Source organism: Argentina anserina, chromosome 5 (genome assembly GCF_933775445.1).
Source record: "Argentina anserina chromosome 5, drPotAnse1.1, whole genome shotgun sequence".
Lineage (NCBI taxonomy): Eukaryota > Viridiplantae > Streptophyta > Magnoliopsida > Rosales > Rosaceae > Argentina > Argentina anserina.
This window is the reverse complement of record NC_065876.1, coordinates 13,890,720-13,918,558: the sequence shown is the minus strand read 5'-3', so window position 1 is coordinate 13,918,558 and position 27,839 is coordinate 13,890,720. Positions and strand designations below refer to the sequence as shown.

At 35.6% G+C, this 27,839-nt stretch overlaps 3 protein-coding genes across 5 annotated transcripts; all 3 read right to left on the bottom strand.

The window, feature by feature from the left end:
* Positions 1 to 1,001: 1,001 nt before the first annotated feature.
* Positions 1,002 to 6,807, bottom strand: LOC126796100 (vacuolar protein sorting-associated protein 25). 2 transcript variants are annotated; one of them, XM_050522863.1, is made up of 7 exons: positions 6,697 to 6,807; positions 6,419 to 6,515; positions 3,795 to 3,934; positions 2,415 to 2,468; positions 2,220 to 2,308; positions 2,055 to 2,130; positions 1,002 to 1,408 (listed from the first exon to the last, which is right to left on the bottom strand). In XM_050522863.1, the coding sequence occupies exons 2-7, from the start codon at positions 6,475 to 6,477 to the stop codon at positions 1,287 to 1,289; spliced, it is 540 nt and encodes a 179-aa protein (XP_050378820.1). In that variant the 5' UTR covers positions 6,478 to 6,515; positions 6,697 to 6,807; the 3' UTR covers positions 1,002 to 1,286. The 2 variants fall into 2 exon arrangements, with proteins under 2 accessions (XP_050378820.1, XP_050378821.1); XM_050522864.1 differs by having other exon boundaries at positions 6,419 to 6,484; positions 6,697 to 6,784.
* Positions 6,808 to 7,208: 401 nt separating this feature from the next.
* On the bottom strand, positions 7,209 to 10,851 carry LOC126795559 (uncharacterized). The gene is made up of 6 exons (XM_050522373.1): positions 10,805 to 10,851; positions 9,963 to 10,355; positions 7,785 to 8,346; positions 7,525 to 7,691; positions 7,259 to 7,383; positions 7,209 to 7,216 (listed from the first exon to the last, which is right to left on the bottom strand). Exons 1-6 carry the CDS (start codon positions 10,849 to 10,851, stop codon positions 7,209 to 7,211), a joined length of 1,302 nt encoding a protein of 433 aa, XP_050378330.1.
* Positions 10,852 to 23,300: 12,449 nt separating this feature from the next.
* On the bottom strand, positions 23,301 to 27,234 carry LOC126794021 (protein AE7). 2 transcript variants are annotated; one of them, XM_050520663.1, is made up of 6 exons: positions 27,138 to 27,234; positions 26,186 to 26,314; positions 25,940 to 26,045; positions 25,740 to 25,839; positions 24,169 to 24,214; positions 23,301 to 23,825 (listed from the first exon to the last, which is right to left on the bottom strand). In XM_050520663.1, exons 2-6 carry the CDS (start codon positions 26,307 to 26,309, stop codon positions 23,725 to 23,727), a joined length of 477 nt encoding a protein of 158 aa, XP_050376620.1. In that variant the 5' UTR covers positions 26,310 to 26,314; positions 27,138 to 27,234; the 3' UTR covers positions 23,301 to 23,724. The 2 variants fall into 2 exon arrangements, with proteins under 2 accessions (XP_050376620.1, XP_050376621.1); XM_050520664.1 differs by lacking the exon at positions 27,138 to 27,234 and adding an exon at positions 26,417 to 26,452.
* Positions 27,235 to 27,839: the final 605 nt, after the last annotated feature.

Below are 27,839 nucleotides of genomic sequence, written 5' to 3'. Positions count from 1 at the left end.
GGTTCTAAATTGAGGGTTCAGATTGAAACTTCGATACAAATAAAAAATGATGAAGCGGCTAATTACAAGTACATTATCGATGACCACGATATGTACTAGCAAAACACTCTGTATATGAATTAACTAGGTAGCTCCAAGAAGACAGTTGCTTAGGGTCAATTACTTGCAAACAATATATTGGGACTTATATGAGTGAGCTGGCTCGATGTTATTCATGAAATTAAGGGTTTCATTATAGTGTTGCATTGTTAACCTCGCTAGTCATTGGCTAAGATAGACAAAAAGGATATATATATCGGAAGACTTGGTTGTGTATGTATGTCACATCTGATTCTTGGTGACTTCAGAGTTTGAAAAAAACTACATATACAAATGAACTACACAATTATTAGTTGACTGCCCGATAAATTTTCACCAGTCGGAGAAATTGACATTTTCAACTATTGAAGATTGTTTTTCCTTTGCAGAAATTGACATGTTTGGACAGTGAGTTAAAATCAATTACACCTGCTTGTTTTACCAAAGTCTCTTCGTCTTTCGTCTTTATTTTCTTTTTCATTTTAAGAACTCAGAGCTGTTCATTGGAATCATTCCCAGGAAACTTACAACCAGCTTCTCTTTTTATCTCGTCCTCAAAAACCTCAGAGACATCATGCCGGCAAACCTCAATGCTAAAAGCTTATTGATTTTTAGTATTGAAGATGTGTTTGGTAATCTTGGTTGAAAAATTGTTCCATCAATATTCTCTTTTGTCTACTAATCTGAAATAATCTGTACACTACCGTTTATTTTCTGAAAAATCCCAATTCTCCAACGTCGCAATTGACCATGAAGGCAGGAACAGTTTGCTTGCCCTGCTGTGGCATACGGTACAACCATCCAAGGTAGTATATCTGGTACTCAACTTGGTTTCTGGGCCATCCAAATTATATGATACTCAACTCGGTTTTATATACCAGTCTTCTCGAGCATCATTCATCATTAAAAAATTGCAGCCTATCAAATTATCAATCTTTGCCATTGAAGACCATCACTATTTTAAGATCAAGTGTAAACAAGATAGTGATCTTATAATGCAGCATGCACAAACGGGAGCAAATCTCCCATCAGCCAAATATATCGCTGGAAGGAAGTGACGAACAAAAGATTACTGAGAGTATTTTCATTATAACTTTTTTAAAAATTCATAAGCACCACAAATCAAAGCAAACACACTTTGAAGCAGAGAAAGCAAAAACCAAAAAAAGGGCAGACCACTTCACTTTTCCTGGCTATGAATCAAATGATCAGATAGAGAATTTCACACCCTCATCATCAGCTGTAGTCCCCTTGAAGATTGCAAGCTTACCCTTTTGTTCTAGAAGTTTCAGAGCTCGCATCAGAATTGTACGGTCGATACCGTGCAGCTCTGCGATATCCAACACAGGGGGAGCGGAATGTCAGATATTACTCAAATATGAAAGTATAATGGAGATAGTAATATAAAATAAAAAGAATGCATGTAGGCAAAAAACGGTTTCAGTCCATCCATTACTTGTAAGGTTAACGACGTTATGCACACAAGTAATTGGCACTGTAACAAAATTGTACTGTATATTTTCCTATTCCAGTTCAGGATCATTGAACTAAAATCCCTACTACGTCTCCTATCATATTTTTAAAAAGATGTATTATCTTTAATTGTTAAGTACTAACATTGACAACAGAAAACTTAAAAAGTATACCCACAGCGAGATTCTTAAGGATTCAAAGCCATGTAGGAGAGCTTACTCTCAAGAGTCAGTGCAGCCCTAGAAACACTAACTCACAGTTTGGCCAAAGAATAAACAGCTGAAGAAAATGGTTTTAAAAGCGTATATTTATAGTCTTAGAATCAACAGTACGTTCAGCTTCTCAATGTAAGCCAAGGAAATTTAGGAATGTGTCATTATATGTGTCCATTAAGTCCTAAAGTCTCCATACTACTACTGTATCAGAAGAGGTCTAACCTTCAAAGTGATCTAAATTTAGCAAATATATACTTCTATTTAGCAGCACATGAAATCTTTACGTACCTGTTCCTCTTGATTCGATCCCGGAACGAATTTCCTCAACAGTCATAACACTATCCTCCAATCCATATTCTTTCACCTAATCAAAGGCAACAAAAATGGACTAAAATTTTAGGTGGTTCATAGCTACCAGTGTCCAATTTCAGTATAATAACCATTTTAACTTACAAAGTTCAGAATTATGTTAGCCCACTCTTGAATCCTGTGCCAGAGGATTAGACATTTACTATGTCTTTTATCTAACCATTCTGCACGACCTGCTTGAGAAAAACAGCATTCCATCACTAACATGCTAAAGATGAGACGAGACATTAAAAAAACAGGAACAACAAAGAAACAAAGAAGAAGTTATCAGTTAATCACCATCTGAAACTAAAATGGAAAGGAATGCTTCCCGGGCTTCATGAGTGAGCGATCCTGCACTTCACAGTTATATAGAGTAAATAGAAAACAAACAGAACAGAAAGATTGATATACCTAATTAAAGCTAGAAGCTCAAAGGTGTAATTAGAAAACAAACAGAAAAGAAAGATTGATTGTAGTGATTTTCAAGCCTAGTCCTCTTTTTGGATTACAAGGAGTCAAGGAGAAGTACTGTAAATCGGAGTCGGTTACTCAAAAACAGAACAACCCAGCAATCTGCAACCAACTGATGTAGCAATCTGCATCCCAAGTACGAGGATGCTTAGAGTTATATCCTCTTAACAGATGCACCATGGTCCGATTGACCACTTATGTTTGACCATCTGTTTGAGGATGAAAAGCGGTACTATGTTTCAGCTTGGTGTCCATCAATCCCCATAAGGACCTCTAAAAGTGACCAAGAAATATTGATTTATTACATAATTAAAGCTAGAATCTCGAAGGTCTATCACTGGAGTCAAACAAGCCCAGGAAAGATAGTGTTAACATTTTTCAACGAAGGTAGTCACAAATTTATTTATGCAAAAAACCACCAAGTAGCACTTGATATCTCATATTTAACTTGAACAGATAAGATCCAAGGCAACAAGTAAAGATGATAAAGTTTAAACTAAATTTCTTTTCCGGATATAATAGAATAACCAACGGAGTTGAACTGTATATATATGTCAATGCTAGTTATATCAACAATAGACGATAATCAGATCAACAAGATGTTCTACTTGGTTGAATTCAAGAAAGAAAAATCTGCTGACTTTCTGATTCACATGCATTCCTATGTACCGTTTAGGCAAGCATTATTTGTATAATCCAACCAAAGCCAACTTCTCAGAAAATTTTCAGTTAAGTAGAACTAGTGACTTGACTAATAGTCCTTAGCACCTTATGAGATCTGAGGGCCTTAAAGTCAAAATGTCATAATTGATCCTATTTTCTACCAAGTACATCGGTGTTATACCCTCAAGTCTTGACCCTTACACAATGTCAACTTCATGTGATCATTTGACCATTTCCAGTGCCCATAACTGTCTGCATTATTTAAAGAACCTTAAGGTATAGAGGTTGACATTATCAGGCAAGAAAATGGAGAAAAATAAAAACTTTATAATTATATTTTTAACAATAGACAATCAAATTTTTCTTGCAAAGTTGCAATTATAACATCCTGAAATTATATTGACGAAAAACGTTAAGTAATAATTATGTGCCACCCCCCTGGATCTCATATTCAAAAAATTTGGATTGACGCAAGTTTTGTCAAACAACTTAAACAGTCAATCCCAATGACATTATTTACCATTGAGCATTCATTAAACTCACTTTCAATCGCAGGATTAGAGAACAGAGGAAAATCTTCTTCCAGTGCAATTACAAAAATCTTTTGTGTTCTGCAGTAATCAAGAATAAGATCCTTCCATAGTTGTATCTGTTTCTCACGCGTATCCCTTACTGGTTGTAACCTGAAAATGTGCAAAAAGCAAGAATTGAAAACAAGGTACCAAATCATCAAGTCTTAAACAGTTTTATTGATAGAGGTCAATAGTTCTTTTTATCTTTATCCCTGATGTAATGATATTTTCGTTTCTTTCATTCTAGTTATTGATATGGGAGGGGTAAAATAACATAACGGTTATACAAAGTGAGGACAGAGTGGATAATGTGCAAAACCTTAATAAGAGAAAACGTGTACCCTCCAACCACAATTATTTAATCTTAGATAAATTTTATTTCACATCATTTTTGGCAACCAGCATACAACACCACCCCCAGAATGCAACAATAAGTAAGCAAAAGCAAACCCCTCAAACAAGGGAGACTAGCAACCAAATGCTGAAGAGGACAAGAACACAAAACCAGATAACTAGAAATAGTCAAAGACTTTCTCAACAATAGGCAAGCTTACAGAAGAGCAAAGAATTCCAACGACTCTAGGTCTGTCATGAACGTTAAAGGCTTGAAAACAGCAATAGGATGGAGTTTTGCATGCCTGATTTTCTATTTATTCAGCTCGCGATGAGCATCCTAGATCTCTCATCGTAGCAAAACTGAACAAACCAAGAACTCTAAGTATCCAAAGTCTAACAGACACTGTCCCCCAACAAATAAGCAGGTTGGTTTAAGAGTAGGGAATTTCCAAGGAGATCACAAGGAGATCACAAGGGTCCATTATGAGCACTGACAGCTCAACACAAGCAATACGCATAAAGCTTGAATTCCTGAGTTTTCAGTGAACATGCCCCCTACGAATCTCATACTACTTAAGGGTGATTTCCGGACAACATTAGCCTCTGACTTATGACCCTTCCAAGCAGAAGAAACCAAGAGTTGAAATGAGGTCAAATCAAGCCAAGGGTAGGACTTGAGAAGAAATGAGAGAACACCACAACCAAATAGACAGTTTAAAATAGGTGATCATGGCATTCATTAAAATTTCTCAGGCAAGTAAACACAATATAAAGAAGTGGCATGCGCCAAGAAAAACAATTCTGGAGGCTAGACAGGTTACAACAATTAAAAGCCTCTAAATAAAGCTCAGCCTAGGAACATGCTCAAACCTGATCAAATTTATTTAACGGACTTTAAGGTGAGGGCTAGAGCATTCCAACCAGAGAGAACATATTCCATTATAAGTCAACCATCTAACCAAGTCAGGGACTGCACCATACAGACAAGAGGAGCAGGGAACTCAAATTTCAGGTAGATCCTTAGAAGGGAAGAAGATCAATGCCATTAATTCTCAAACTTAATATCACTAACCTAAGAAATGTGGCAGGCAAGGACCAAATATGATACAAGCCGGCCACCTAAGGAGGAGGAGACCAAGTAAGTAGCAATTGTCAAACAAAAGACAATCGTCACCACTCACCCATAGGCAATAACAGGAAAGACAAAGAGGGAGCTGAAGACCCTTAGAGATTTCAGCCCAAGTCAAACTAGGCAGGAAACATTGGAAGCAAAATTATCCACAAGAACGTCTTTACCAACTGGACCAAAATTTAGGTTTGCAATTAATTTTCATATTTGACGAAGCACAAAGGTTTTATCCATATATGTAACCTAGGCAATCGAAAATGACCTTCACTTTTAGGGGTACAATTCGGCCAGGCCACTTTGGCAGCATTCAACGGAAAAGATCTATGTCTTCTCCTTTACTTAGATAAGAAAAATATTAGGAAGCATCAAAGGGGATGACCACAACACCTGAACAATTGATGACCAATTGGTATATCTAGGTTTGCCAGCAAAAAATTTAAATTACTTTCCCAACTGTAATTTAAGCCTATAACATCCAAAAATTGAGGAAATCTTGAACTCCATGGAAGTAAAGGATCACCTAAATAATGGAAAAGAGAGTATGCCCAAAGGAATAAACTATCTAATTGTTGAAAGCTCGTTCAGAGATATCCCAGACTCCATTTGCCGGAAAATTTCAGATTTCAAATCACCACAACAAATCATAGGCAAATAACTGCAAAGCAAAAAAGAGTTTATATCCTCTTCTCACACTGCCAGGGAAAGCAGAATCCGGACTAGATTGCGTGATGGATCACCTAGGAAACAAACTCCCACAGCTATACTAAAAACATTAAGAAGTCCAGAAAATCCCCTTCCTTGAGGCCTCTCCTTCTCACAAAACATCAGCCAGGCACCAACTATCAATGTAAAAGTAGTCACACTGCTCAATCCAGTTGACGAAAACAGAAGGACTATAGACCCTTGCCAAGAATCGAATCCCACTCAAGAACTGCCTAAGCTAACTTATACGCCCAGCACATTTCTAATTCACAAAAAACATGCTCCACTTTCAAAATGTACTTGATTAATCTAGCACGAGTAAGGCGAAAATAACAGTGACATGCTAAGCAATTCATATTCAATCCTCAAAGGTCTTAATGAAAAATATAACAAAAGCTAAGCAGGTAGCAAAGAGTGCAGGAGGTTACGTGAAGTAAGGTGGATAATTGAAGAACTGAGGCAGCTTGTAATCACCCAATTTCTGCATCACTTTACTGTCAAAGCACAACACCCAATTACTGGTCTCTGTAAACAAACACAGCTTATCAAGAAAACAAATCTCAGAGTCTACACAAACAAAACCAAATTGGGTGCAGCAATGATGTAATGATAGCAGTGAAGCATGTGGCTGAAAATCTTGAGCAAGTTAATGGAGACCTGGAAAGTTTGTAGCTTTTGTCAAATAAAAGAGGGAAAGAATACATACCGGTCCGCGGTGGCCGGAGCAATCACCGGTTGGGTTTAATCAGAACTCAAAGTCTTCGTCTTTATGCCGATCGGGTTCCAAGGAGCACAAAATGTTTTGGTTTTCAACGTGGTCTTTAATGTGTGTGACTCGAAAGCTTCTTTTTCATCTTCCAGTAAAAAGTTACAATTTTTTACAAATCCTTTTTCATTTTGCAGTAAAACTGTAAAAGTAACTATTTGGTACTTTACTATGTCACTCTCCCTTGGTTACAGGTCGTTCAACTCACAAAACACTCGTTTTTTAGTATTTTAGTTATTTACCCGATCAGAAGATAAGTAACGAATTCGTAGAGAATGAGAAACTTTAATTTTAATCGATCAATCATCAGGTGGCGGAACTAGATTTTCAAGATGCGTATGGCTACTTTTCACATGCATACAAATTTTTGTTTGAGATTTGGAACTCAATGAGAGACTCATTCTCACGCCTTTATTATTTAAATTCAAAAAAACAACATGAATGACATAAAATTAAAACCCTGTAAATTTAAAATTACAACAATCATAATATAAAAACTAACAGAATGATACCCTCCGAGGTCCTAACTTTGTGAACTCCTCAATTACATCATTATTGTGAACACTATCAATAAACTTTTTCTCAATGTAGAGAACCATCAAATCATCAAGAAAGTCATCTTCCATCCTATTTCGAAGTCTAGTTTTCAAAATATTCATAGATGAAAATGCTCTCTCGGTAGTTGTTGTAGATACTGGTAGAGTTAATACAAGACATATCAATCTATAAAGAATTGGAAAAAAAATCGACTTTCTTGATTCAACTAACCGCCGACATAAATCAGACATAGAAGTTGTATTTGCAAATCTTAGATCACTCTGAACATCTGATAGAAAAAATCCACACTCCATCTCTAGAGCAAGCATATCACCTGCAGAAAAATTCATAGGGTAAAATCTCAAAGCAAGAGAGCAAACATCTTCAGGCTTGAATGCCTGAAAATTATCATGCGGATCAAATGTAGAACTAAGAGTAAGGAGCTCTAACGACTAATCTGGGAATCTACTCTCCAACTCTGCCAATTGAACATCTATCAGAGCATTAAGTATATTGATCCGATAATAATGCTCTTTTATAATATCCTCTGGACAAGCTCGTTCTGTACCTTTCTTGTAAGGAGTAGACAAATCTGGAACAATGATATTATGCTCACAACAAAATGATGTTATTCTCAAAATCAAATTATCCCAACCATTATCTCTCATGGCTTGAAGCTTTTGTTTTGCAATAGAAAGAACTCTTAGAGCATTTAAGATGTCCATGGCCTTTTTTTGCAATGACTGACAAAGAAAATCAGTAATCTTCCTGGTATCATGCATCAAAAACAAGCAAAACACAAAATCAAATTTCTTCATAGCTTTACCTACACTCTTTGCTTCTCCTTGTATTTTGGGAAGTCCATTAATTACCAAATATGCAAGAGTTTTCTGGGTGGCTCCAAATTTTTTTATCAAACTTGAAATAGAGCGAAAATGTGAACCCCAACGAGTAGCCCCTGCCCGTTGCAAAGTAGTAGTCTGATTAGGCCGTATACCAGTTTCAAGTTTACCTGCAGCCACTAAATCTGCAATTTCCTCTTCTCTAATAACTCTTAATGTTGAATGATGTTTTGCAGAAGAGTCAACAAAATTCACAATCACATTTAGAGAAGAAAAGAATTGTCAAACATCATGCACTCCTCTAGATGAGGCAATCAAAGCCAATTGTAAGCGATGAGCAAAGCAGTGCACATAATATGCATATTTACATTCTTCTCTAAACAAAGCTTGTAAACCATTAAATTGACCTCGCATGTTACTCGCACCATCATATCCTTGACCCCTCATATTTTTTAGGCATAAATGCCGATTTGCATCCCAAACTTGGCTGAAATTGTCAATTTGCACCCTGAACTTGCATTTGAGTCAATTTACCTCCTAAACTTGGTAAAAATTGCCGATTTACACCCCGAACTTGTATTTGAGTCAATTTACCTCATAAACTTGGTAAAAATTGCCGATTTACACCCCATCCGTTAAATTTAACTGTTTCTATCCAATTTTGCGTCACATGTCAAGCATTTAAGGGGTAATATTGTCATTATATATTTATTCATATTGAATAATGAAATAAATTAATAAAATTACTTAAGAGGAACACTTGCTACAATGTTTGTTTTTTCAAAACATGTTATTGATTTATATATTTATTATTTTATGTGATATGGTATGTCAAAAGATATTAGAAAAAATATAAATAAATAAATACATTTAAAATTAAAAATAAATGTGTGTTCTGAGAGAAATACTATTCTACCATTGTGTGTGTCTTAGCCTTATTAGGTTTCCTGTTAGAGATAGATTCGCATCTCTGTAATAGATTAGGACTCTGAATTCTACGGGATTGTGGTTATGTAATGCCTATATATTGGCCACATTATCAATCAATAAACGGTTACGTTCTGTTCTATTACGTCGCTATTATTCTCGTTTTGTTCATCCTCCAACAATGTGTACATATAAAAATATATTTATACACAACACACTATATTTGAATGGGTGGGTATATTGAATATATAATTCAAAATAGGGTTAAGTGAGTAGAAAAAAAGATGTAAATAAATAATTTGATTAACAAAATAATCCTCATTTTAAAGAATATTTTTATTTGTTTTTAAGAAAAATATAAATAGAAAATGACAATATTACCCCTCATGTGCATGACATGTGACGCAAAATTGGATAAAAACAGTTAAATTTAACGGATGTGGTGCAAATCGGTAATTTTTACCAAATTTAGGAGGTAAATTGACTCAAATACAAGTTCGGGGTGTAAATCGGCAATTTTTACCAAGTTTAGGAGGTAAATTGACTCAAATACAAGTTCAGGGTGCAAATTGACAATTTCAGCCAAGTTTGGGGTGCAAATCGGCATTTATGCCTATTTTTTACTTGAAGATCATATTGAGCAAGCACCTTGGATATCTCATTTTTCAAAGTTTGAGAACAAGTGTCTCCAACACAAATAACTTTGAAAAATCGTTCTCTAATAAACCCATGACAATCAACAAAGTGAAGAATGATAGTCATTTGCTCCCTATTAGATACATCAACAGCTTCATCAACAAGATACATAATTTGGAAGTTCCCACTTCATCACGAATCTTGGTCCTAACTTTGTTACCATGTATATTTATGATTTGTTTTTGAATAAGTGGAGAAGAATACTTGGCATTACCAGGGGCATTATCCAAGACTCTTTTTACTTCTAAATTCATCCTCCCAAAAGCATTTTGTAAAACAGTGAAATTGCCACCATTTGATGAATTACTACTCTCATCATGACCTCTAAAAGTACATCCTTGATGTGCCAACAACCTTGCACTCTCTATAGCAGCAACAAGCCGAAGTCGATTATCTAATTTTTCATGTGTTGATTGAGTGCTAATCACACTCTCAATGTGCTTAGACGGATTTCTTAGAACTTCCCATTGGCGCATACAAGCATTATGTGGAGAATTGAGGGCTCCCACATACTTAAGAAGGCCTGACTTCTTTGAATTGACATTCTTCCAACTATTAAACCCATATGTAGTGAATGCCGGATGGTGGGATGGATAACTATTAAATAGGAAACAAGGAAAACAAAATGATTTGTCCACCTCTACAGAATACTTAAGCCACGACCAATCTTTAAACCATTTGTGACAAAATCTTCGACCCTGCCCTCCATCCCAAAAGGATGGATAACTACTTAAGTAGGGTTGATATGGTCCTAAGACAACATAAGCTCTCCGAACATTATCACGGAATTTGAAAGGATATTGGCCTATTGGTTGTCTTAATCCTGGGTCACGTTGAAGAGAAGTGAAATCAATATTGTTTGCTCCCCAATTCTATCATTATGATCATCTTCTAATGGAACAGATGGAGACTCTTCTAGTGGACTAGATGGAGAAGACTCTACAAGAATATTATTCACTGAACCAACATTTTCATTTCTACTCCTAACCTCACTTCTAATCTCATTTCTCCCACTTTCACTCCCACTACTTTGATCCCTCACAAACTATGCAAGAAGATTTTTCAACCGTTTTGGCTCTCTGTTATCCGTCATTATGCTCAATAAGACAATACGTCAATACCTATAATAATATATGTATGAATGTATCAATATTAGAATTATATGCACACGAGTACAAAGCTTGCCCAAATTAGAATTATATGCACACAACATTACGTCATATGCTGAGTTTTACAAAATAAGATGAGCATCGCCATTGTTAACTCATCTATCCATGCAATTTAAATTGATCAATATAAAATTTGGTGAATGTTGACGTCCATTAGGTTGTCATTTGCATGCAAATTTTTTTCGTCTATATATCTTGATTTAGGAGATGCATACATAGTTTGTCAGCGGCAACAATTGCATGCAAATTAATCAAGTAATAAGAAAAAATTGGCAGTTGGTTTTGACCAATACATCTAACAGTGATTATCAGTATTATGCTTTCATTTTGAAACACAACTGCGACGAAAAAACGAAATAGACCGTGCCTGCTTATAAAAGGAATTGCATTACCCATTTCGCAGAAGCTCAATATGGTGAGTGCTTTTGCGCCTTCAAAATATTTATTTCCTTTCGCTCTTAACAACATTGTCATGTGCTAGTAGCTGACATTAATAATCGAAATTAGAGAATTATATCAGAAAACGTTTCGTGGCTTAAGATGAGGTGTCCTATATGTCAAGAAAGTAGTTAAGATGTCATTTTCTGCTAGATCATTAGCCCCCTCATCTTTTATAAGTACTAATCAATATGAATATAATTGTGTGTGTCAAGAGTCTGTGACTATACTTGATGCATCTATAGACCCATTCTTTGGGAGAACAATCAAATATATATAATTTTCTGCACTACTGTCATATTTCATCTTGTTACTGTGTGATCTATTGTGTGTGTGTGTGTATTTTTTTTAAGAAGGTGATCTATGGTGTGTTTGTCTTTTCCTGGTGAGTATATCAGGGTAAAGTTAATAATTGAGGAGCGGGAAGGGGAGGAAGCAGCTCTGAAGGAAGATCAGTATTCAGCAGATAGAAAATTGACTGAATACTACAACGTATGAAACAAGTACATAATTTTTTGTTCCTGCAGACTGATAACAACTATATTATGTTTAGGAGGATATATAACAGATGGTCTTTTTGCACAAAACTAGGTCTTCAATAACATTGCAAGGTAGTACCATGATATTGTACAGGTAATGGAAATGCTTAAAGTGGTCAATTACCTTCCATTAATTATTTAGTTTCTTAATGCTGAACTAATTAACATTCTGTCACATAAGTTGGAAAATATGCAATGGACGATCCAACAAGTTGAGATGGACCTCAAACGCCCCCAATAACTACCCTAGTTGCATGCCTGAGTGCTCTAGTTCGAATTCTCATGATGATTGGGGGTGCCTTTAATTCAGAAGTACACTAACAACTAACAACTAACAAGAATATGTAGCTATTAATTTCCAATTACCAATTAAGAGTCCCATGTAGACTACAAAGTATACACAGTGATCTAATCAGTTCAAGACTCAAGAGGATCTGATTACAGAGCATATATTCAAAGCAAAACAACGAACTATAACACAAATTGCAATAATAACAAAGAGAGAGATAGAAACTGACATGCTGTGTGTGTCTGTGGATGACATCAAAAAAGCCTTGATCAGTTGATGGATGGATGGATGATTTTTTGTTTCTGATAGAAACCAAAGCAGAGCAGCCAGCTTCCACTAATGGGGTTGCTTCCACAGCAACATATTGCAGCATTCAGCACTCAACAAACTAGTGATGAACTCCAACCTTGGCAACCATGTCCACTGACCCACATCACACAACTGAGGAAGTCAACAGAATAAGAGTTGAGGTTAGCTTAACTTTTTTTTTATCTGGGCTGCAGGACTGGTATAGATGATATATATAGTTGGGGGTATTTTAGTCAAAATTTCGGATGGGCTATAGCCCTACCAGTCCGCCACTTACTTCCGCCCCTGTCAACCATTATAAGCTAAGCTCTATTTAGTGTTGGGTAAACTCCATGGGGGCTTCTCTAAGAAGCATTGGCTTTTTAGAAAAAAAATCCGAAGTACCTCTAGACCTCCTTTTAAAGAGCAGAAGCTGACCGAACATTAATGAAATTTATAGTGAAAATTAAATGAAATTTTCAAAATCCCACCGGTACCCTTATCAGCTTAATGACATTACACGGTGTCTTCGGAACTCTTTTGAGTCTTTTCTCTTTCCTTCACCAGAGTCGAAGACCTTCACAGCTGCACTCGACTTATCGAAGCATGACCTATCTCCATAACCCTCTAGCCTATCCTTCTTCTGTCTTCGTGTATCAAAACATGCATCACGATTCGATACGAGTTCGATCGAAGCCTCAATCAAGCTCTTGTTCATGATTTTCTGGTGAGTAATGATGTTTTGTTTAATGATTTGATTCTTGTTCCTGGGAAATGTTCGATTTTTGAGTTGATTTAAGAATTGGGTTTGGATCAATTTACTTGTTAAGTTACGATTACATTGGCTTTTGCAATTATTTTGTTTTAAACGTGTAATCTAGTTTGTAAACATTTGAATTAGTTTTATTTTTGATGATTGCTCTTTTGGGCATGGTCTGCAAATCTGCAATATCACGGAGCGTATTCCCTCCACGGCAGTAATTCCCATCGCGTGTTTCGGACACTTTGGTTGGTAAGGAATAACACGCGATGCGCCTCCCAAAATCTACCCCTCTTTTATCGTAGGCCTATTCTCTTCCTTTCTCCCAAAATCCAAACATCTTCTTTGCATTCATCCCAAAACTTGGTTGCCCAGAATCTCTCCACTGGATTCTCATCGATCCTCCATCTTCTAATTGTAAATCAAATTACATGATATGAGTACAAAACCAAAGATCATATGCATAACAACTAATCGTTAACTTAGTGAATGATATTAACTTACCATCTTCATGAACGACGACACCGTGATCCATTGTGCCTTAATCCGAAGTCACAAGGTGCTAGGCAAGGTCTTCTGTTAGTCACTACTCTCTGCTTTCTCAATGGACAGAAACTCACGCAAATAACTCGTAGTGATAACATGGACGTTTACCATCTATATATAGAGAATCTTTAACCCTTAAGAGTCCTTCCATTAAAGACATCTTGTAAGTTAAGTCATCTTATTTAGATTCCTGATTCAATACTGATTTGTAGTCTTGCTTCTAGACTTAAATTAGGATTCCTTACCATAATGATATAATACACGAAATCATTAGGAACTAGATTTGATACTATTTTTGTTTCCATGTAGAAATAGATTATGACATTAAAAATGATAATCATATAATATGTGATATGTCCAAAATTGATCTAACAATCTCCCACTTGGACAATCACTTCCGGTTTATGAAAATCAAGTTCCTGTAATGTCAGAAACTATACTACCTACTGTAGTGCGCGCCAGAAACAATTGAATCAAAAATCCCATCACAACATGGTCACCTTGCAGTTACTTATGCAGAACAAGAAACGAGTTACACTTTAACAAAAATGCAGAGTTTCTTTGCTACAACATAAACTCCTGCAAAATACATATGTCCAAACCCTCAGTATTGAGATATATGTATAATGTGTATTAACAAGTATAGAATACATATACATCAAGTCCTACCGTATGTTCTAAAACCAGAACTTCAAGCAATATACTGGACACCAATGACTTTATAACTTGCTTGAACCATATCATCATGCTAGACATGATTAAAGTCATCTGATATGCAAGTATATATACAACTGTAACTTATTTGTGTAAGTTTTTCAGAAACTAATGTAAAGCTGCAGCACGACATAACAATTCTGAAATACCTCAAGACTTTATTTAAAACAAAGAAAACTGTTATCACAAGGATAATTAAAACAAGAACTCAAAACTTGTAAATTTTAGTTTGCTCCTACTGGACTTAGCTCCCACTGACCTAAAGCATCTAAGTTAGGCAAAATGCCTATGCTCTCTATGTGTTTCTTGAACACTTTAACTGGTAATGCTTTTGTGAAAGGATCAGCTAGTTGTGAGTTTGTATCTATACTTAGAACCACTAACTCACCCCTTTTAACCATCTCCCTAACACTGTAATACTTTAAATCTATATGCTTGGAATTGCTAGATCTCTTATTGTTCTTGCAGAAGTACACAGCTGCCTCATTATCACAAAAGACTTCCAATTTGTCTTCCACAATGTGACTGAGTACTTGAGTTTGCTGTAGAAAATTTCTTATCCATACCCCTTCACACACTTCTTCATATACTGCTATGTACTCAGCTTGCATGGTTGAGGTTGCGATCAATGCATGCTTCATAGTTTTCCAAGCAATAGCTCCTCCTGCTAGCATGTACATGTATCCACAAGTGGACTTCTTTGAATCAGGGTAATTCCCTGCAAAATCAGAATATGAAAATCCAATAACCTTCAAATCCTTGACTTGTTTGTAAACTAGCATGTGATTCTTTGTCTTCTGTAAATACCTCAACACATTTTTTCCTACAACCCAGTGTTCATAACCTGGATTAGATTGAAACCTTGATAACATCCCAACTGCAAAAGCTAAGTCAGGTCTTGTGCAAACTTGAGCATACATGAGGCTTCCTTCATGTTCTCCTTCTCAGTTTCAGTTTGTGATTTTTGACCTTTTGTGAGCTTGTCACCTTTAGACATTGGAACTTCTCCTCCAGAGCACTGTTCCATACTAAATCTCTTCAGAACTTTAGAAATGTAATTTTCTTGGGACAATCCCAACAGTTTATGTGTTCTATCTCTTTTAATCTCAATCCCTAGTACATATGATGCTTCACCTAGATCTTTCATGTCAAAATTCTCTGACAGAAAGCTTTTGGTATCTTTTAGCAGTTTTAGATTGCTGCTAGCCAAAAGTATATCATCAACATATAGTACTAATAAAATAAATTGATCTCCAACTATTTTTAAATAAACACACTCATAAACTGGATTTTCAGTTAATCTAAAAGAGGAAATCACTGAGTCAAATTTCTTGTACCACTGCCTGGAAGCTTTCTTGAGTCCATAAATTGATTTCTTCAGCTTGCAGACCAAATTCTCATTCCCTGCTTCAATAAATCCTTTTGGTTGTTTCATGTAGATCACTTCATCAAGCTCTCCATTTAAGAAGGCTGTCTTGACATCCATTTGGTGTAGCTCCATATCATAGTGTTCAACTAATGCCATAATAATCCTAAAAGAATCTTTACAAGAAACTGGAGAAAAAGTCTCAGTGTAGTCTATGCCTTCTTTCTGCGTAAATCCTTTTGCAACTAACCTTGCCTTGTGTCTTTCAGTGTTTCCTGTTGCATCTTTCTTGGTTTTGTAAACCCACTTGCAGCCAATTGCTTTTTGACTTGGATCAGCTTCAACTAATTCCCAAACTCCATTTTTCTCTATTGACTCAATTTCAGATTGCATAGCTTCTTGCCTTTTCTCTGACTCAACACATTCTGTAGCTTGAACAAAATTTGTTGGATCATTGTCTTCTGCACAATCTTCTACTACGTCTGCCTCAGTTAGATAACTGACAATGTAAGGACAATTCCCCCCCCCCCAAATTTTGCTTTTCTAGCTCTTTCGGATCTTCTAAGCATAGGATTTTGAGGAAGAGCTGGAATTAGATTATTTTGAGGTTGTGGAGGTTGTGGAATTAGATTACCTTCTGCTATAGGTGCAATTGCAGCAATGGGAGGATTCTGAATAACTATATTGTTTTCTGGATTGTCAATTCGCATTCCTTGATCAATTTCATAATCATCTGCATCTTGATTTTCTCTAATGATGTCATCTGCTAATTCATTATCTAAAGGTAATGTATTTGCTAAATCCTCATCCATCACAAGTTCTTCAAAGTCTGAGGATAAATCCTCATAAATTGTATTGTGAATTTTCTCATTTATGAATTTTACTTGATGAGTTTCAAAAATTCTGGGTGAGTGTTTAGCAGAATATAGCTTGTAACCTTTAGATTTATCTGGATAACCTATGAAATAGCAGCTAACAGACTTTTCATCAAGCTTGCTCATTTTTTGGATTATAAATCCGAGCTTCTGCTTGACAACCTCATACATGAAAATGAAAAAGACTTGGTTTTCTACCACACCATAATTCAAAAGAAGTTTTCTCTATGGCTTTACTTGGTGTTCTGTTGCAAATATAATTTGCAGTTTTTAAAGCCTCTCCCCATAAGAATTTTGGCAACCCAGTAGTACACATCATAGTATCATACATCTAACCATATTTAGAAGGGTTCTATTCTTTCTCTCTGCAACATTATTTTGTTGGGGATTATAGGGTGTTGTATATTGAGCTTTAATTCCATGCTCTTGCAGATACAAGGCAAAAGGACCCTTTTGTTGACCGTTTTCTGTATATTTTCCATAAAATTCCCCACCTCTATCTGATCTTACTGTTTTGATCTTTCTCTCTAGTTGATTCTCTACCTCAGCCTTATAGATTTGAAAGGCTTTAAGTGCCTGTGATTTTTCTGAGAGTAGAGAAACATGACCGTATCTAGAGAAATTATCAATGAATGTAATGAAATACACGTTTCCACAGATAGTTTGGTGTTTAAATGGACCATAGATATCAGTGTGTATGAGTTCCAACAACTCTTTACTTCTTACTGTAATCTTTTTCCGTTTGTTTGTCATCTTACCCTTAAAACATTCAATACAATCATGAAGGTCTGAAAAGTCTAACTCGTTTAAAATTTTGTTCCTTACTAATAGTTTCAGTCTCTCTTTGGATACATGGTCTAATCTTCTATGCCATAAATATGCATATTTTTCATTGTTCCTGGTTCTCTTAACACCAGTTAAGATGCTAGTACTTTTAGTGTTATCTGTTTTAACAAGAGAAATATCTTGTTGAGATATTGAACAATTTAACTTTATATGATCATCCAATATCACACCAGAACCAATTTTCTCTTTATTTCGAAAAATAAGAATTCCTTTATTGTCAATAAAAAAACTACATCCAGATTTAACTAATTGAGAGACTGAAACTAAATTCCTTCTCATGGAAGGTACATAATAAACGTTATTCAAGACTAGAAATTTTCCAGATCCTAAATCAAGCCTAAGACATCCTGCAGCTTTTACTACCACCTTCATCCCGTTTCCAACACGCAAGCTAACATCCTCACTTCTTGGAGTCCTGGTCCTTTTGAACCCCTGTAAGGAATTAGTTATGTGAATAGGTGACTCGGAATCAATCCACCAAGATTGTGGATTGACATTAACAAGATTAACTTCTAAAGAAAAAACTGTATTAGAAATAATCTTACCCTTTTTAGCTAGCCAAGCCTTATAGCCAGTACAATCCTTTTTCATGTGTCCTACTTTCTTACAAAAGTAGCACTTGAATCTGAATGGTTTGTTATCCTTTGGCCCTGTGGTTGCTGATGTCTTAGAGATGATCTTGTTAGGCTTAAGCTTGTTCTGTGGATGTGACTTTCTTTTCTTAGGCTTTTCAAGCAGGTAAATGGTTGGGGTTTGCTTCTTAATCCTCTCCTCCTCATCAGAACATATGGCTATTAATTCATCTAGAGTCCAGTTTTCCTTTTGAGCATTATAGCTAGTCCTGAGATGGTCAAAACTGCTTGGGAGTGTGTCCAGTTCATGATGCACCAGCAAGGTGTCTTGTACTCCCACCATCATCTCTTTAAGCCTATTGTTGATATTAATCAACTTTAATAAATGCTCCCTGACTTCTCCAGTTCTTGAGTATTGCAGGCTATGATATTCCTTGTTTAGCCTAGCTATCTCGGCTTTCTCACTCTCCTTGAACTTAGCGGACACGGCCTCCAGAAAAGCAGTAGCAAATTCCGGCTCAGCCACGCATCCTCTAATGCTTTTAGATATAGACTGCCTAATAACATTCTTAGCCATCATGTTTGAATGCATCCACTTCTTATAGTTAGCTTTGACTGTGGTTTTATCATCTTCTGCTTGGGTTTCAGGTCTATCCTCTTGAAAACAATAGCCTATCTTATCATTCATGGTGATATAGGTTTCTACAGAATCCTTCCAAGCTCTAAAGTTTGACCCAGTAAGCATTAAAACACTGTTGAAGGTGAGGTAGGTGCTACCTAAGGAGCAAAAGAAAATTTTTATGAGTTCTTAGTTTTTAGTGTTTTTTGTTTTGTCATACAATGCCAATCAAGACAAGCATAAAACAAAAAATACCATAAAATAACACAGTCATATACTTGCATGTAATTCAATCCATAACTTTAATCAACATTAAGCAATACCTTTGAGCAATTACTTAACATTCTGTAATTCTTTTCAATAAGCCACACAACATAAAAACATGTTATCCAAATAATCAAATCAACATCTTTAGATAGAAGATCTAATTCCAAGTATCCGAATTTATTTTCATCAAATATGCTTATTGTTGTCTGTATTCTAAAATCATATTTTAACCACTTCTTTGGAAGAATAAAATATGAATTTAAAAACACAGAACACAACTTTCCAGTTTGTTATCTTAAAAATTCCCTGCAGATATCAAAGAAGAATGCTTTGTGCAATATGTTCAATTATACCAACAGGAAACCACAAACCAATTTTGAGCTTATAACTTTGTTTTCTACCCAGATAATCTTTATAAGAAAACTAAGCTCTGTGTCATGTAAACCTTTTACAATGTATAAAATTGGGAGACTTTAAACTTCTACATACATTGTCTATCAATTACATCACACACATAGAATGCAATCCTTCAATTCAACCATAGAGTATATATTTGCGTAGAAAATTAAATTTCTTAGCCATACAGGAACCACACGTCAACCACAATTCAAGTCTCTAAGCTACTCTTATATGCACGCTGGGTGTGCTCTAGGGTTCTTATGTATATATATATATATATATATATATACTTCATATAATCTGCTTGAATTGAAATCGGAAAACTTTTAAGAAAAACCTGTTTTGCTTTTTCCCCAAATTTGCTGCAGTTTTTGTAGCGGAAGCATAGAACAAATTTTTGAATCAGCAACAATTTCCTTTGGTCTTCTTAATCCGTAGAAATTTGGGTTATGAATCCCGTAAGAGACATAAAGGTCTCAATCGCTTCTGATCCAGTCGTCTTCCTAAATCTAGAAGCTCAACGTTTTGAAAAACACAACGGCTAAAATTTTTCTGGGTTGTTGTTCTTGAGTTCGGATTGGGTTGAGACCGGATCCGCGTGTTTGCAACTGGTTCGACCCGTAAAGCAAAATTCCTCAGTAGTAACGTTCGCGACCAGCAGTAACGCTCGCGACCAACAGTCACGCTCGCGACCCTCAGTGACGCTCGCGACCATCAAATAACGTTCGCGACCATCTCCTTTTTTTCTTTTTTTTTTTGTTAAAATCTAAAACCAATTTTTAGTTATGCAAAACTGAAAATTTTTGTGCTCATAAGTGCTCTGATACCAAATGTAAATCAAATTACATGATATGAGTACAAAACCAAAGATCATATGCATAACAACTAATCGTTAACTTAGTGAATGAGATTAACTTACAATCTTCATGAACGACGAGACCGTGATCCATTGTGCCTTAATCGTAGTCACAAGGTGCTAGGCAAGGTCTTCTGTTAGTCACTACTCTCTGCTTTCTCAATGGACAGAAACTCACGCAAATAACTCGTAGTGATAACAGAGACGTTTACCATCTATATATAGAGAATCTTTAACCCTTAAGAGTCATTCCATTAAAGACATCTTGTAAGTTAAGTCATCTTATTTAGATTCCTGATTCAATACTGATTTGTAGTCTTGCTTCTAGACTTAAATTAGGATTCCTTACCATAATGATATAATACACGAAATCATTAGGAACTAGATTTGATACTATCTTTGTTTCCATGTAGAAATAGATTATGACATTAAACATGATAATCATATAATATGTGATATGTCCAAAATTGATCTAACACTAATTTCCGGCAACATCTTCAATTTCTCTATCAATTTCAGAATCACTTACTCGATGGAGAGCAACTCCGCCACGAATTCAAGGTTGTCGATGGTGTTCTTGTCGGGCTACCGGGATTGCTGAATTCGTGGATGGAGGAGTATAAAATGCTGTAAGGCCTGAAAGGAAATTGAGACTATAAAATGCTACCCATGTTATTATCATTGTTTCTTAATCTTGTATGAGTAGAGAAGAGAAAAGTAGCTTTACTATATATATTGAGACTATAAAATGCTATTGCTACCCATGCCAGTACTCACGAAGACAACTTGTTAATCTAAAGTCTCCACTAATTCTCCTGATAGAGGCCAATGTAGCATGCCCTGTAGGTGGTGACACAAATTATAGTTCAGATTTCATCTCACAAGTAACAAAACATACACAGAATCCAACAATAATATACTGTGTCTGCTTGTTATGTAATATTGCAAGGAAAGGTGAGACAGTTTTATGGCATGATAGGATAGGATCATAGGAGGCACCAATCATTTTAGGGAACAAAGAAATCGAAACCAGCTTGGCATGATAGCATATATGTAGCATTGTGTCATATGTAGTATGTACTGTATGATGTATTATTGCATCACCACTGGTAGGTGATGATCATGTCGAGGGATAAATGAATCCTGGTATATGATGTTTTCCTACTTTGAGATAGGTCACAGAAAAGTAGCAATATCAGAAGCAAAAGAAAAAGAAGAGAAACATTCATGTATTTACATGTATTGCAGGATGTATGTGATTTGTAATAAAACAATCAATACAATGAAGAGAAAGAGTTTCTCTCTTCATTACAATTTAACACTATATGGTACATATGTGACCAACTGTGCTTCTGATCCATGGTCTTTCATCCTCATCAAACTGCACATCTAAGAAGAAATAAGAGCTGATTGGAGCAATTTAGTGGATATATCGTGGCTCCTGTATAAATATGAAAGCAATTTATACTATTGGACTTATGTTTTCAATTAATGCTAAGCAACCGTGAATGGGTTTAGTTTGTTTGAGCTGAGAAGTTTTATTGTTTATAAAAATGCTAATTTTATATTACTCAGTCATGTACTAATCTGATCATCCTCTTATACTGTGTAGTTGTCATAGTTGAATTGATATACTTGCGTTAGAGCCTTGATGGAATTTAAAAAGTAGGTATCTGTTGCTGGCTGAAAAGATTCCCAGGTTTAAGGAGGAAGATATGAAGGAGACTTTCTCTCTTATTATTAATCATTCTGACTTAGTGTGTAGTTCCTTCTTGTGATCATGTTTGGATCTGTTGCAACTGGTGAAAGGAGAGGGATGGAGTTAGGTATGATTCTTAGTTTTTTTTTTTAGAATAACTTCTTCTGTATTATGTATATGTGCTTGTGATTATGGTGGAATGATCTTAATTCAGTTTGTTTGATGCAATTAGGCTATGCATTACTCCTATCAAAGAGGAAAACGAAGCACTGGTGATTACAACAATCCTCATTCATGCACGGGCGCAGTCCTTTGGCATGGTTTTGCTAAGAATTCATTATGTCACTACGCTAGTCCTTATATTTCCAGAGGAACATGTATAAACAATTACTGCACTATTATTTGTTTAGAAGGTTTTTCAGTTTTCACTTTGTAGTATTTGATTTTAGAAAATATTGAAGTTCTTTTTGTTAAAATGTTATTGGTACTGATTATTGAACATACATGAGCTATTGGCTGCTCAGTTTGCATGTTGCAATCAAGGACGATAAAACTTTTGTATCTATATGTGATTACCGGTTGGTCTATGAACGTATTCAAGATATTGGCACGTACTTATAATGAACAAATTGCTGAGGAAGCAGTAGAGCACATTCATCATTACGAGGTGATACATATTCACTGTAGGCAGTTCATGCATGATCAGTACTGCTACAAATGAGAAAAAGATAAAAGATTTTTTGTCCCTGGCTTGAAGAGAGAGTGAAGATAGCAGGGCAATCTCAAATGTCCAAACTGGTCATTTGATATATTTAAAGCAGAAGAAGTTATTGGCGATACCGTTGCTTCTTTACACCACTGTTTAACCTTCTTTTTCGTACTCCGCACTGCTTTTCGGGGTGGTTGCTTAGAGGTTTTGGCTCGTAAACCGGTAGGCCTTTCCGGTCATCCTATGTAGTGAAGCATTTCACCTCAATCATAAAAGACGGAAATGCAAGAGCATATGATGAAGCTGCGGTGGACAGTTTACAAGTGTATAGACACGTTCATTGGCGCCGGTGATAATGTTGTGTAGGTGATAATTTTCATTGGCTCAAAAAATGAATGTGAGTGAGAATTATCTGGATTCTTGCGACAGTAGGGAGTTCTTGTACAACAAGGCCTCCATGCTTTGGTGAACATTGCGAATCCAGTTTTATTTTTAAAGACTAGTTTTCCAGTACCAATATCGACTAAGATATATTGATATTTAACATCATGAAATTTCTTGGAATCTGAAGAACCAAATTAAAAACAAAAATGGACGGCAATGTTCAACAGATATATATCTTTGCAATACTAGACAAGGAAACAAATAAAAAACATCTAATATCATCAACACCAGTCACCCTCACTGAGCCTCGTGTACCGCAATGCAAAAATTTCATGGGGCGCCCCAACTATTATGCTAGCATTCAGCTCATTCTATGTTTCTTGTCTATCCTTTATAGTCATACGACATCTATTTAGCTCGCCATTTAGAATCTATAATAATACAAGAAGTGGCCAGAAAGAATCACAAAATTGTACAATGACGCTAGATAAGAGAGGAGTCCACATGAATTACTCACGGCGGTTGCTAACCAAATAGAGAACTATGACCAGGCAGCTGTTTGAAAATGTGGCAGAACTGATGTAAAATGCTGTTCTCAAGCTGCGACGCTTACACCTTATGATCAACTCATTCACTCATATGAAGGAGTAAGGCATTCATCGACCATTTCCACAACATTTGGGTTTTCCAGTGCTGCTGCTACCCGCTCTTTATCATTCAGTTGCTTATTAACTGTGCACAGGAGAAAAGTAAAAGCATGAAAGTTAGGCTGAAACTAATCAATTTTTTATCAAGCGGACTAAAAGATCAGCCCCGGTCACACAGTACGTAACAACATGCAGACACATAATATATCGGATGCTTCATTCGTCCAAGATGTTTCTGTACTGGATATCATTTTATAAACAAGCTGTCAGCAAGACTGACTTCACATGTCTCCAAAATAATACCGAAATATCAAGGGTTGAAGAAATGATCAAGGTTTGTTAACAGACATCAATAACAAACAGATGCTCAGCTTCATGTATGGTGTATGATCATTAGAGAGAGTGTGTTTGCAGTGAGTGTTAAATACCTGCTGCTTCAGTCGCATGAGATCCAGGTGCCACCCTAATGTCGACCTAAACAACAGGAGGACAAATCAAATAAATTAGTACACACCATCTATAAATCACATTTTTTCAAATGCAATCATCAACAATAATTTGACATCCGAGTATATATGCAACTAAGCAGTACAGGATTTCTGTGAATGCATGTTTCATCAGAGCCACTAGAAGCAAGTACTACATTACACAAACCAAACCAACTAGCAATCACATTATGAACTGTGATAATAAAAATAAGTTGAAATTAGAGTACACATGCAACTAAGCCATACAGAATTTCTCACAATGCATGGTTTTCAGAGCAACTAGGCAGACTTTATGGCAGTCACTCATGATCTTCGTGTCCCAACCTCACAGGAAGCGACCCTATAAATGACTATTCAACACTTAACTAAATTGGCAGGGTATAAACTAATAACCCCTTGAGTGAAAATACAACAACCAAATTACCCAGTCATAGAGAAAGCATAGAGCAACTACTAGATTACTATTCATACTAGAGAACAAAACTGGAGTCGATAAGCACTATGACAGGTTTATACGCCTCTGAAATTAGAAGGATAGAGTAAACACTAAATATTTGGGTCGTACAAACATAAATCAGACTTACAGAATCACTAAATGGGTATATTAATCCATAAGACCTGTTAAATAATCAATGGGTATTTGGGTCCCATGCTCAACAAGCCTAAAACTATAAGGACAAACGGACAATTAATATTTTCTAATTTAATGGATTGATCACTGATGCTACTTGATCACCCAATCTGCAGGGCGGGATACAAATTAACATTAGCTACCAGATACTGCTTCTTAATGTAATATCAGATTTCATTTGTCTTTTAACTGTTCAACAAGGTTCTTCATAAGCACTGTACTTAAAAAACCACTGACCACATACAGATTGCATGTGCAACTTTACTTTTCCAAATGCAATATAAATTAGAGTGGTTACACAAGGTGGCTCCCGGATAACTTTTATGATATCCATTTTCACATTCACATGGAAGTTCCATGAACAGGAACAAAAGAATAGCAAGAGTATCAAGCAATCACCCCAAAACAACATAAATCATTCGATTAATTGAAGCTTAAAGAAGAAAAGAAAACAACTAGTGAAATGATGAATTGAAGGGCAGAGATAAGAGCAAGGGAAGCCTATGTAGTTCGGCAACAAAGTTGAAAAATATAAAACCGAGGGAACAAGCAATAGTCGATAGAGCATTCAATGCCAAGTATGCCACAAGATACTTGATGTTTAAGTATCGTAGAATCTGCTTTGTGCATATGCACACTTAAGGCAAAACCTGACCTTTCTTTTTGGTTCGACCACTACAACAATATGACTGACATAGTGAAATAACATCCCTCAACAGTTCTTGTATATCAAACGCGTAAAGAATATTAACTCACGATGATCAGAATTCCAGTGAAAATACAACCTAGTAGCACTCTCAGTTTCAGCTATATATATATATTGATGAAACATAAAGAATGTTTTATAAAAAATCAATTCCACACAATCAAAGGGTGATACCTTGAATCGAGAAGGCAGGCTCCTTAATAGTTTAACACGTAAGCAAAGACCAATAACTGTTGCCATACTGCAATGTTCAACAGTGGGTGTAAATGTGACCCTGCAGAAGTAAAAAGTTCATCGTTTATTTAACATATCATTGATGCAACATTATTAAAGGAAAAAGTGTTCAGAAATGAACAGGAAATCAAACTGTCTACCTAACATGACCACGGCCATCATCCACCTCAATTGCATCTTCTGAAATTACTTTTAGCTCTTCCAAAGAGTATGGGTGTTCCGGGTCTTTAATATCTCTAATATGATTTAAGAATAGTTAAGAAATACTAAGTTCTTGATGATTCAAACCTAAATTAAAAGGTATAGTGATTAATTCTATGAATTGCACACTAATAGTTCTTAAATCATTGAGAACTATGTGAATTCATAAACATCAGAAAGGATATCAAAAATCTCTTCTTGGTCAATTGGTTCCACAGCATATTCGTCTGCAACACTTGGAATACTACGAACCCGCCTCTCTTTCTTTTCATAGATGACTGGATTTGCATTTATTAACTTGGATACCATTGTTCCTGGATAAAAGAAAAAACTTATACAAATTTACAGAATATAAATAAACCTATTTACAAAAGGGGAAGTAAAAATGCAGAAATCTAAAAAACCCCTAAATAAACCTATAGAGCACAACCAATAGATTGAATTTCAGTATTAAAGGTTTTGCTTAGCAGCCTTCCCAGCAATCTTCCCGTGTAGCAAAAGTATAATTACTGACCTAAAGGAAAACTAACTTTTCTTATACTAACAAATAAACAAAATTCAGAATACAATTAAAAATTCCTCTATAATTAACCAAAGATCAGAAGTAAGAGGTTTCAGCTGAGCAATTTCATGCCATAAGTGATTCTGTTATTCATTGTTAGCAACCATATAATCAAAAGTAGCATAAAAGGACTTTTGAGCAGTGGAATTAGTAATTTAATAACGCAAGTAACTGAAATTTTGAACCCATTCCAACACAGTAGAATATAACACCAGAAAGACATATAGAACATCCATAACATTCAAAAAAAAAAAATTAGAGGCTAATTCAGAAGCTGGAACATGAATATAGAGTTTAGGGTTGGCTTGTGAATTTGGAAGAAACAAGTGAATATGCTTAATTTCCTTGTAATTAGAATGGGACGAGTTAGGGATTGAGAAATGAGGAAAAGGGTGGAAGCTAACTTGAATCAAATTTAGCTTCCTCTCTCTCTCTCTCTCTCTCTCTCTCTCTCTCTCTCTCTCTCATATATTAAGCAGTAATCAAAACGCAAAACCCAATAACAATAAACACATATGAACACTGGAATAAACTGCCGTGTATAAATTCAAGGTCATGAAGGCGATGTGGCTCACCTGTTTGATGATCGATTTCGCAGAGCTGAAAAAATCCCTTGCTGCTGGTTCGTCTCTTCTCCAACTTCTAAAGGCGGTTTAAAAACCCCGAAGTCCATTCTGGTAAATTATAATTGTTGCCCTGTGTTTTCTATTTTTGCCACTTTGGTCCCTGCTTTAGTACTGATCCAATGAGTATCATGTAATTTCCTTCTTTTTTTGGGTTCATAATTGATTGCATTTCATGTTTTTTCACAACTCATTAACAGCGTGGGTCTGGTGACTGGTCATGTGAATTAATATGACACAGAAGATCAAAATCTACTTAATAAATAAGAATGTGTATAGTTTTTATACCTCAATCGCTTATACTATGTACCAAAATGTCACAGTAATTTAGTCAAAACAATTCTCTTTTATGGTTCCAGAAGTCCAACGCCTCTAACTTTAAATCGCATATATATATATACCAAAATGCATTAGACACAGTAACTTAGTTAAAATAATTATCTTTTATGGTTCTAGATATCGAAGTCTTCCACTTTATAATTTGTTTTTAATCTCTTTATTTGATTTGAATTTATAATTGTTTGAGCCGTTTGACACCATCTATTATTTAGGATGTATTTTTTGAAAGTATTTGTCATATTTCTATTGCAACCCGGGATTTAGGTTTTTTGTCCCTCCCGGTGCAGGTTGTTGTTTCTCACATTTCAACTTGAA

Coding starts and splice junctions, on each gene's coding strand:
- LOC126796100 (XM_050522863.1), bottom strand. CDS start 6,477: ATGCAGAAATTGGGTGATTACAAGCTGCCTCAGTTCTTCAATTATCCA. Junction 2,131..2,219: donor CTAACATAATTCTGAACTTT/GTAAGTTAAAAT, acceptor GCCTTTGATTAG/GTGAAAGAATATGGATTGGA. Junction 1,409..2,054: donor GATCGAATCAAGAGGAACAG/GTACGTAAAGAT, acceptor TGGATATCGCAG/AGCTGCACGGTATCGACCGT.
- LOC126794021 (XM_050520663.1), bottom strand. CDS start 26,309: ATGGTATCCAAGTTAATAAATGCAAATCCAGTCATCTATGAAAAGAAA. Junction 26,046..26,185: donor TGACCAAGAAGAGATTTTTG/ATATCCTTTCTG, acceptor AACTATTCTTAA/ATCATATTAGAGATATTAAA. Junction 24,215..25,739: donor GCCTGCCTTCTCGATTCAAG/GTATCACCCTTT, acceptor CCTGTTGTTTAG/GTCGACATTAGGGTGGCACC.
- LOC126795559 (XM_050522373.1), bottom strand. CDS start 10,851: ATGACGGATAACAGAGAGCCAAAACGGTTGAAAAATCTTCTTGCATA. Junction 10,356..10,804: donor TTGAAAAATCTTCTTGCATA/GTTTGTGAGGGA, acceptor CCTATTTAATAG/TTATCCATCCCACCATCCGG. Junction 7,692..7,784: donor TACTTAATGCTCTGATAGAT/GTTCAATTGGCA, acceptor GATAATTTTCAG/GCATTCAAGCCTGAAGATGT.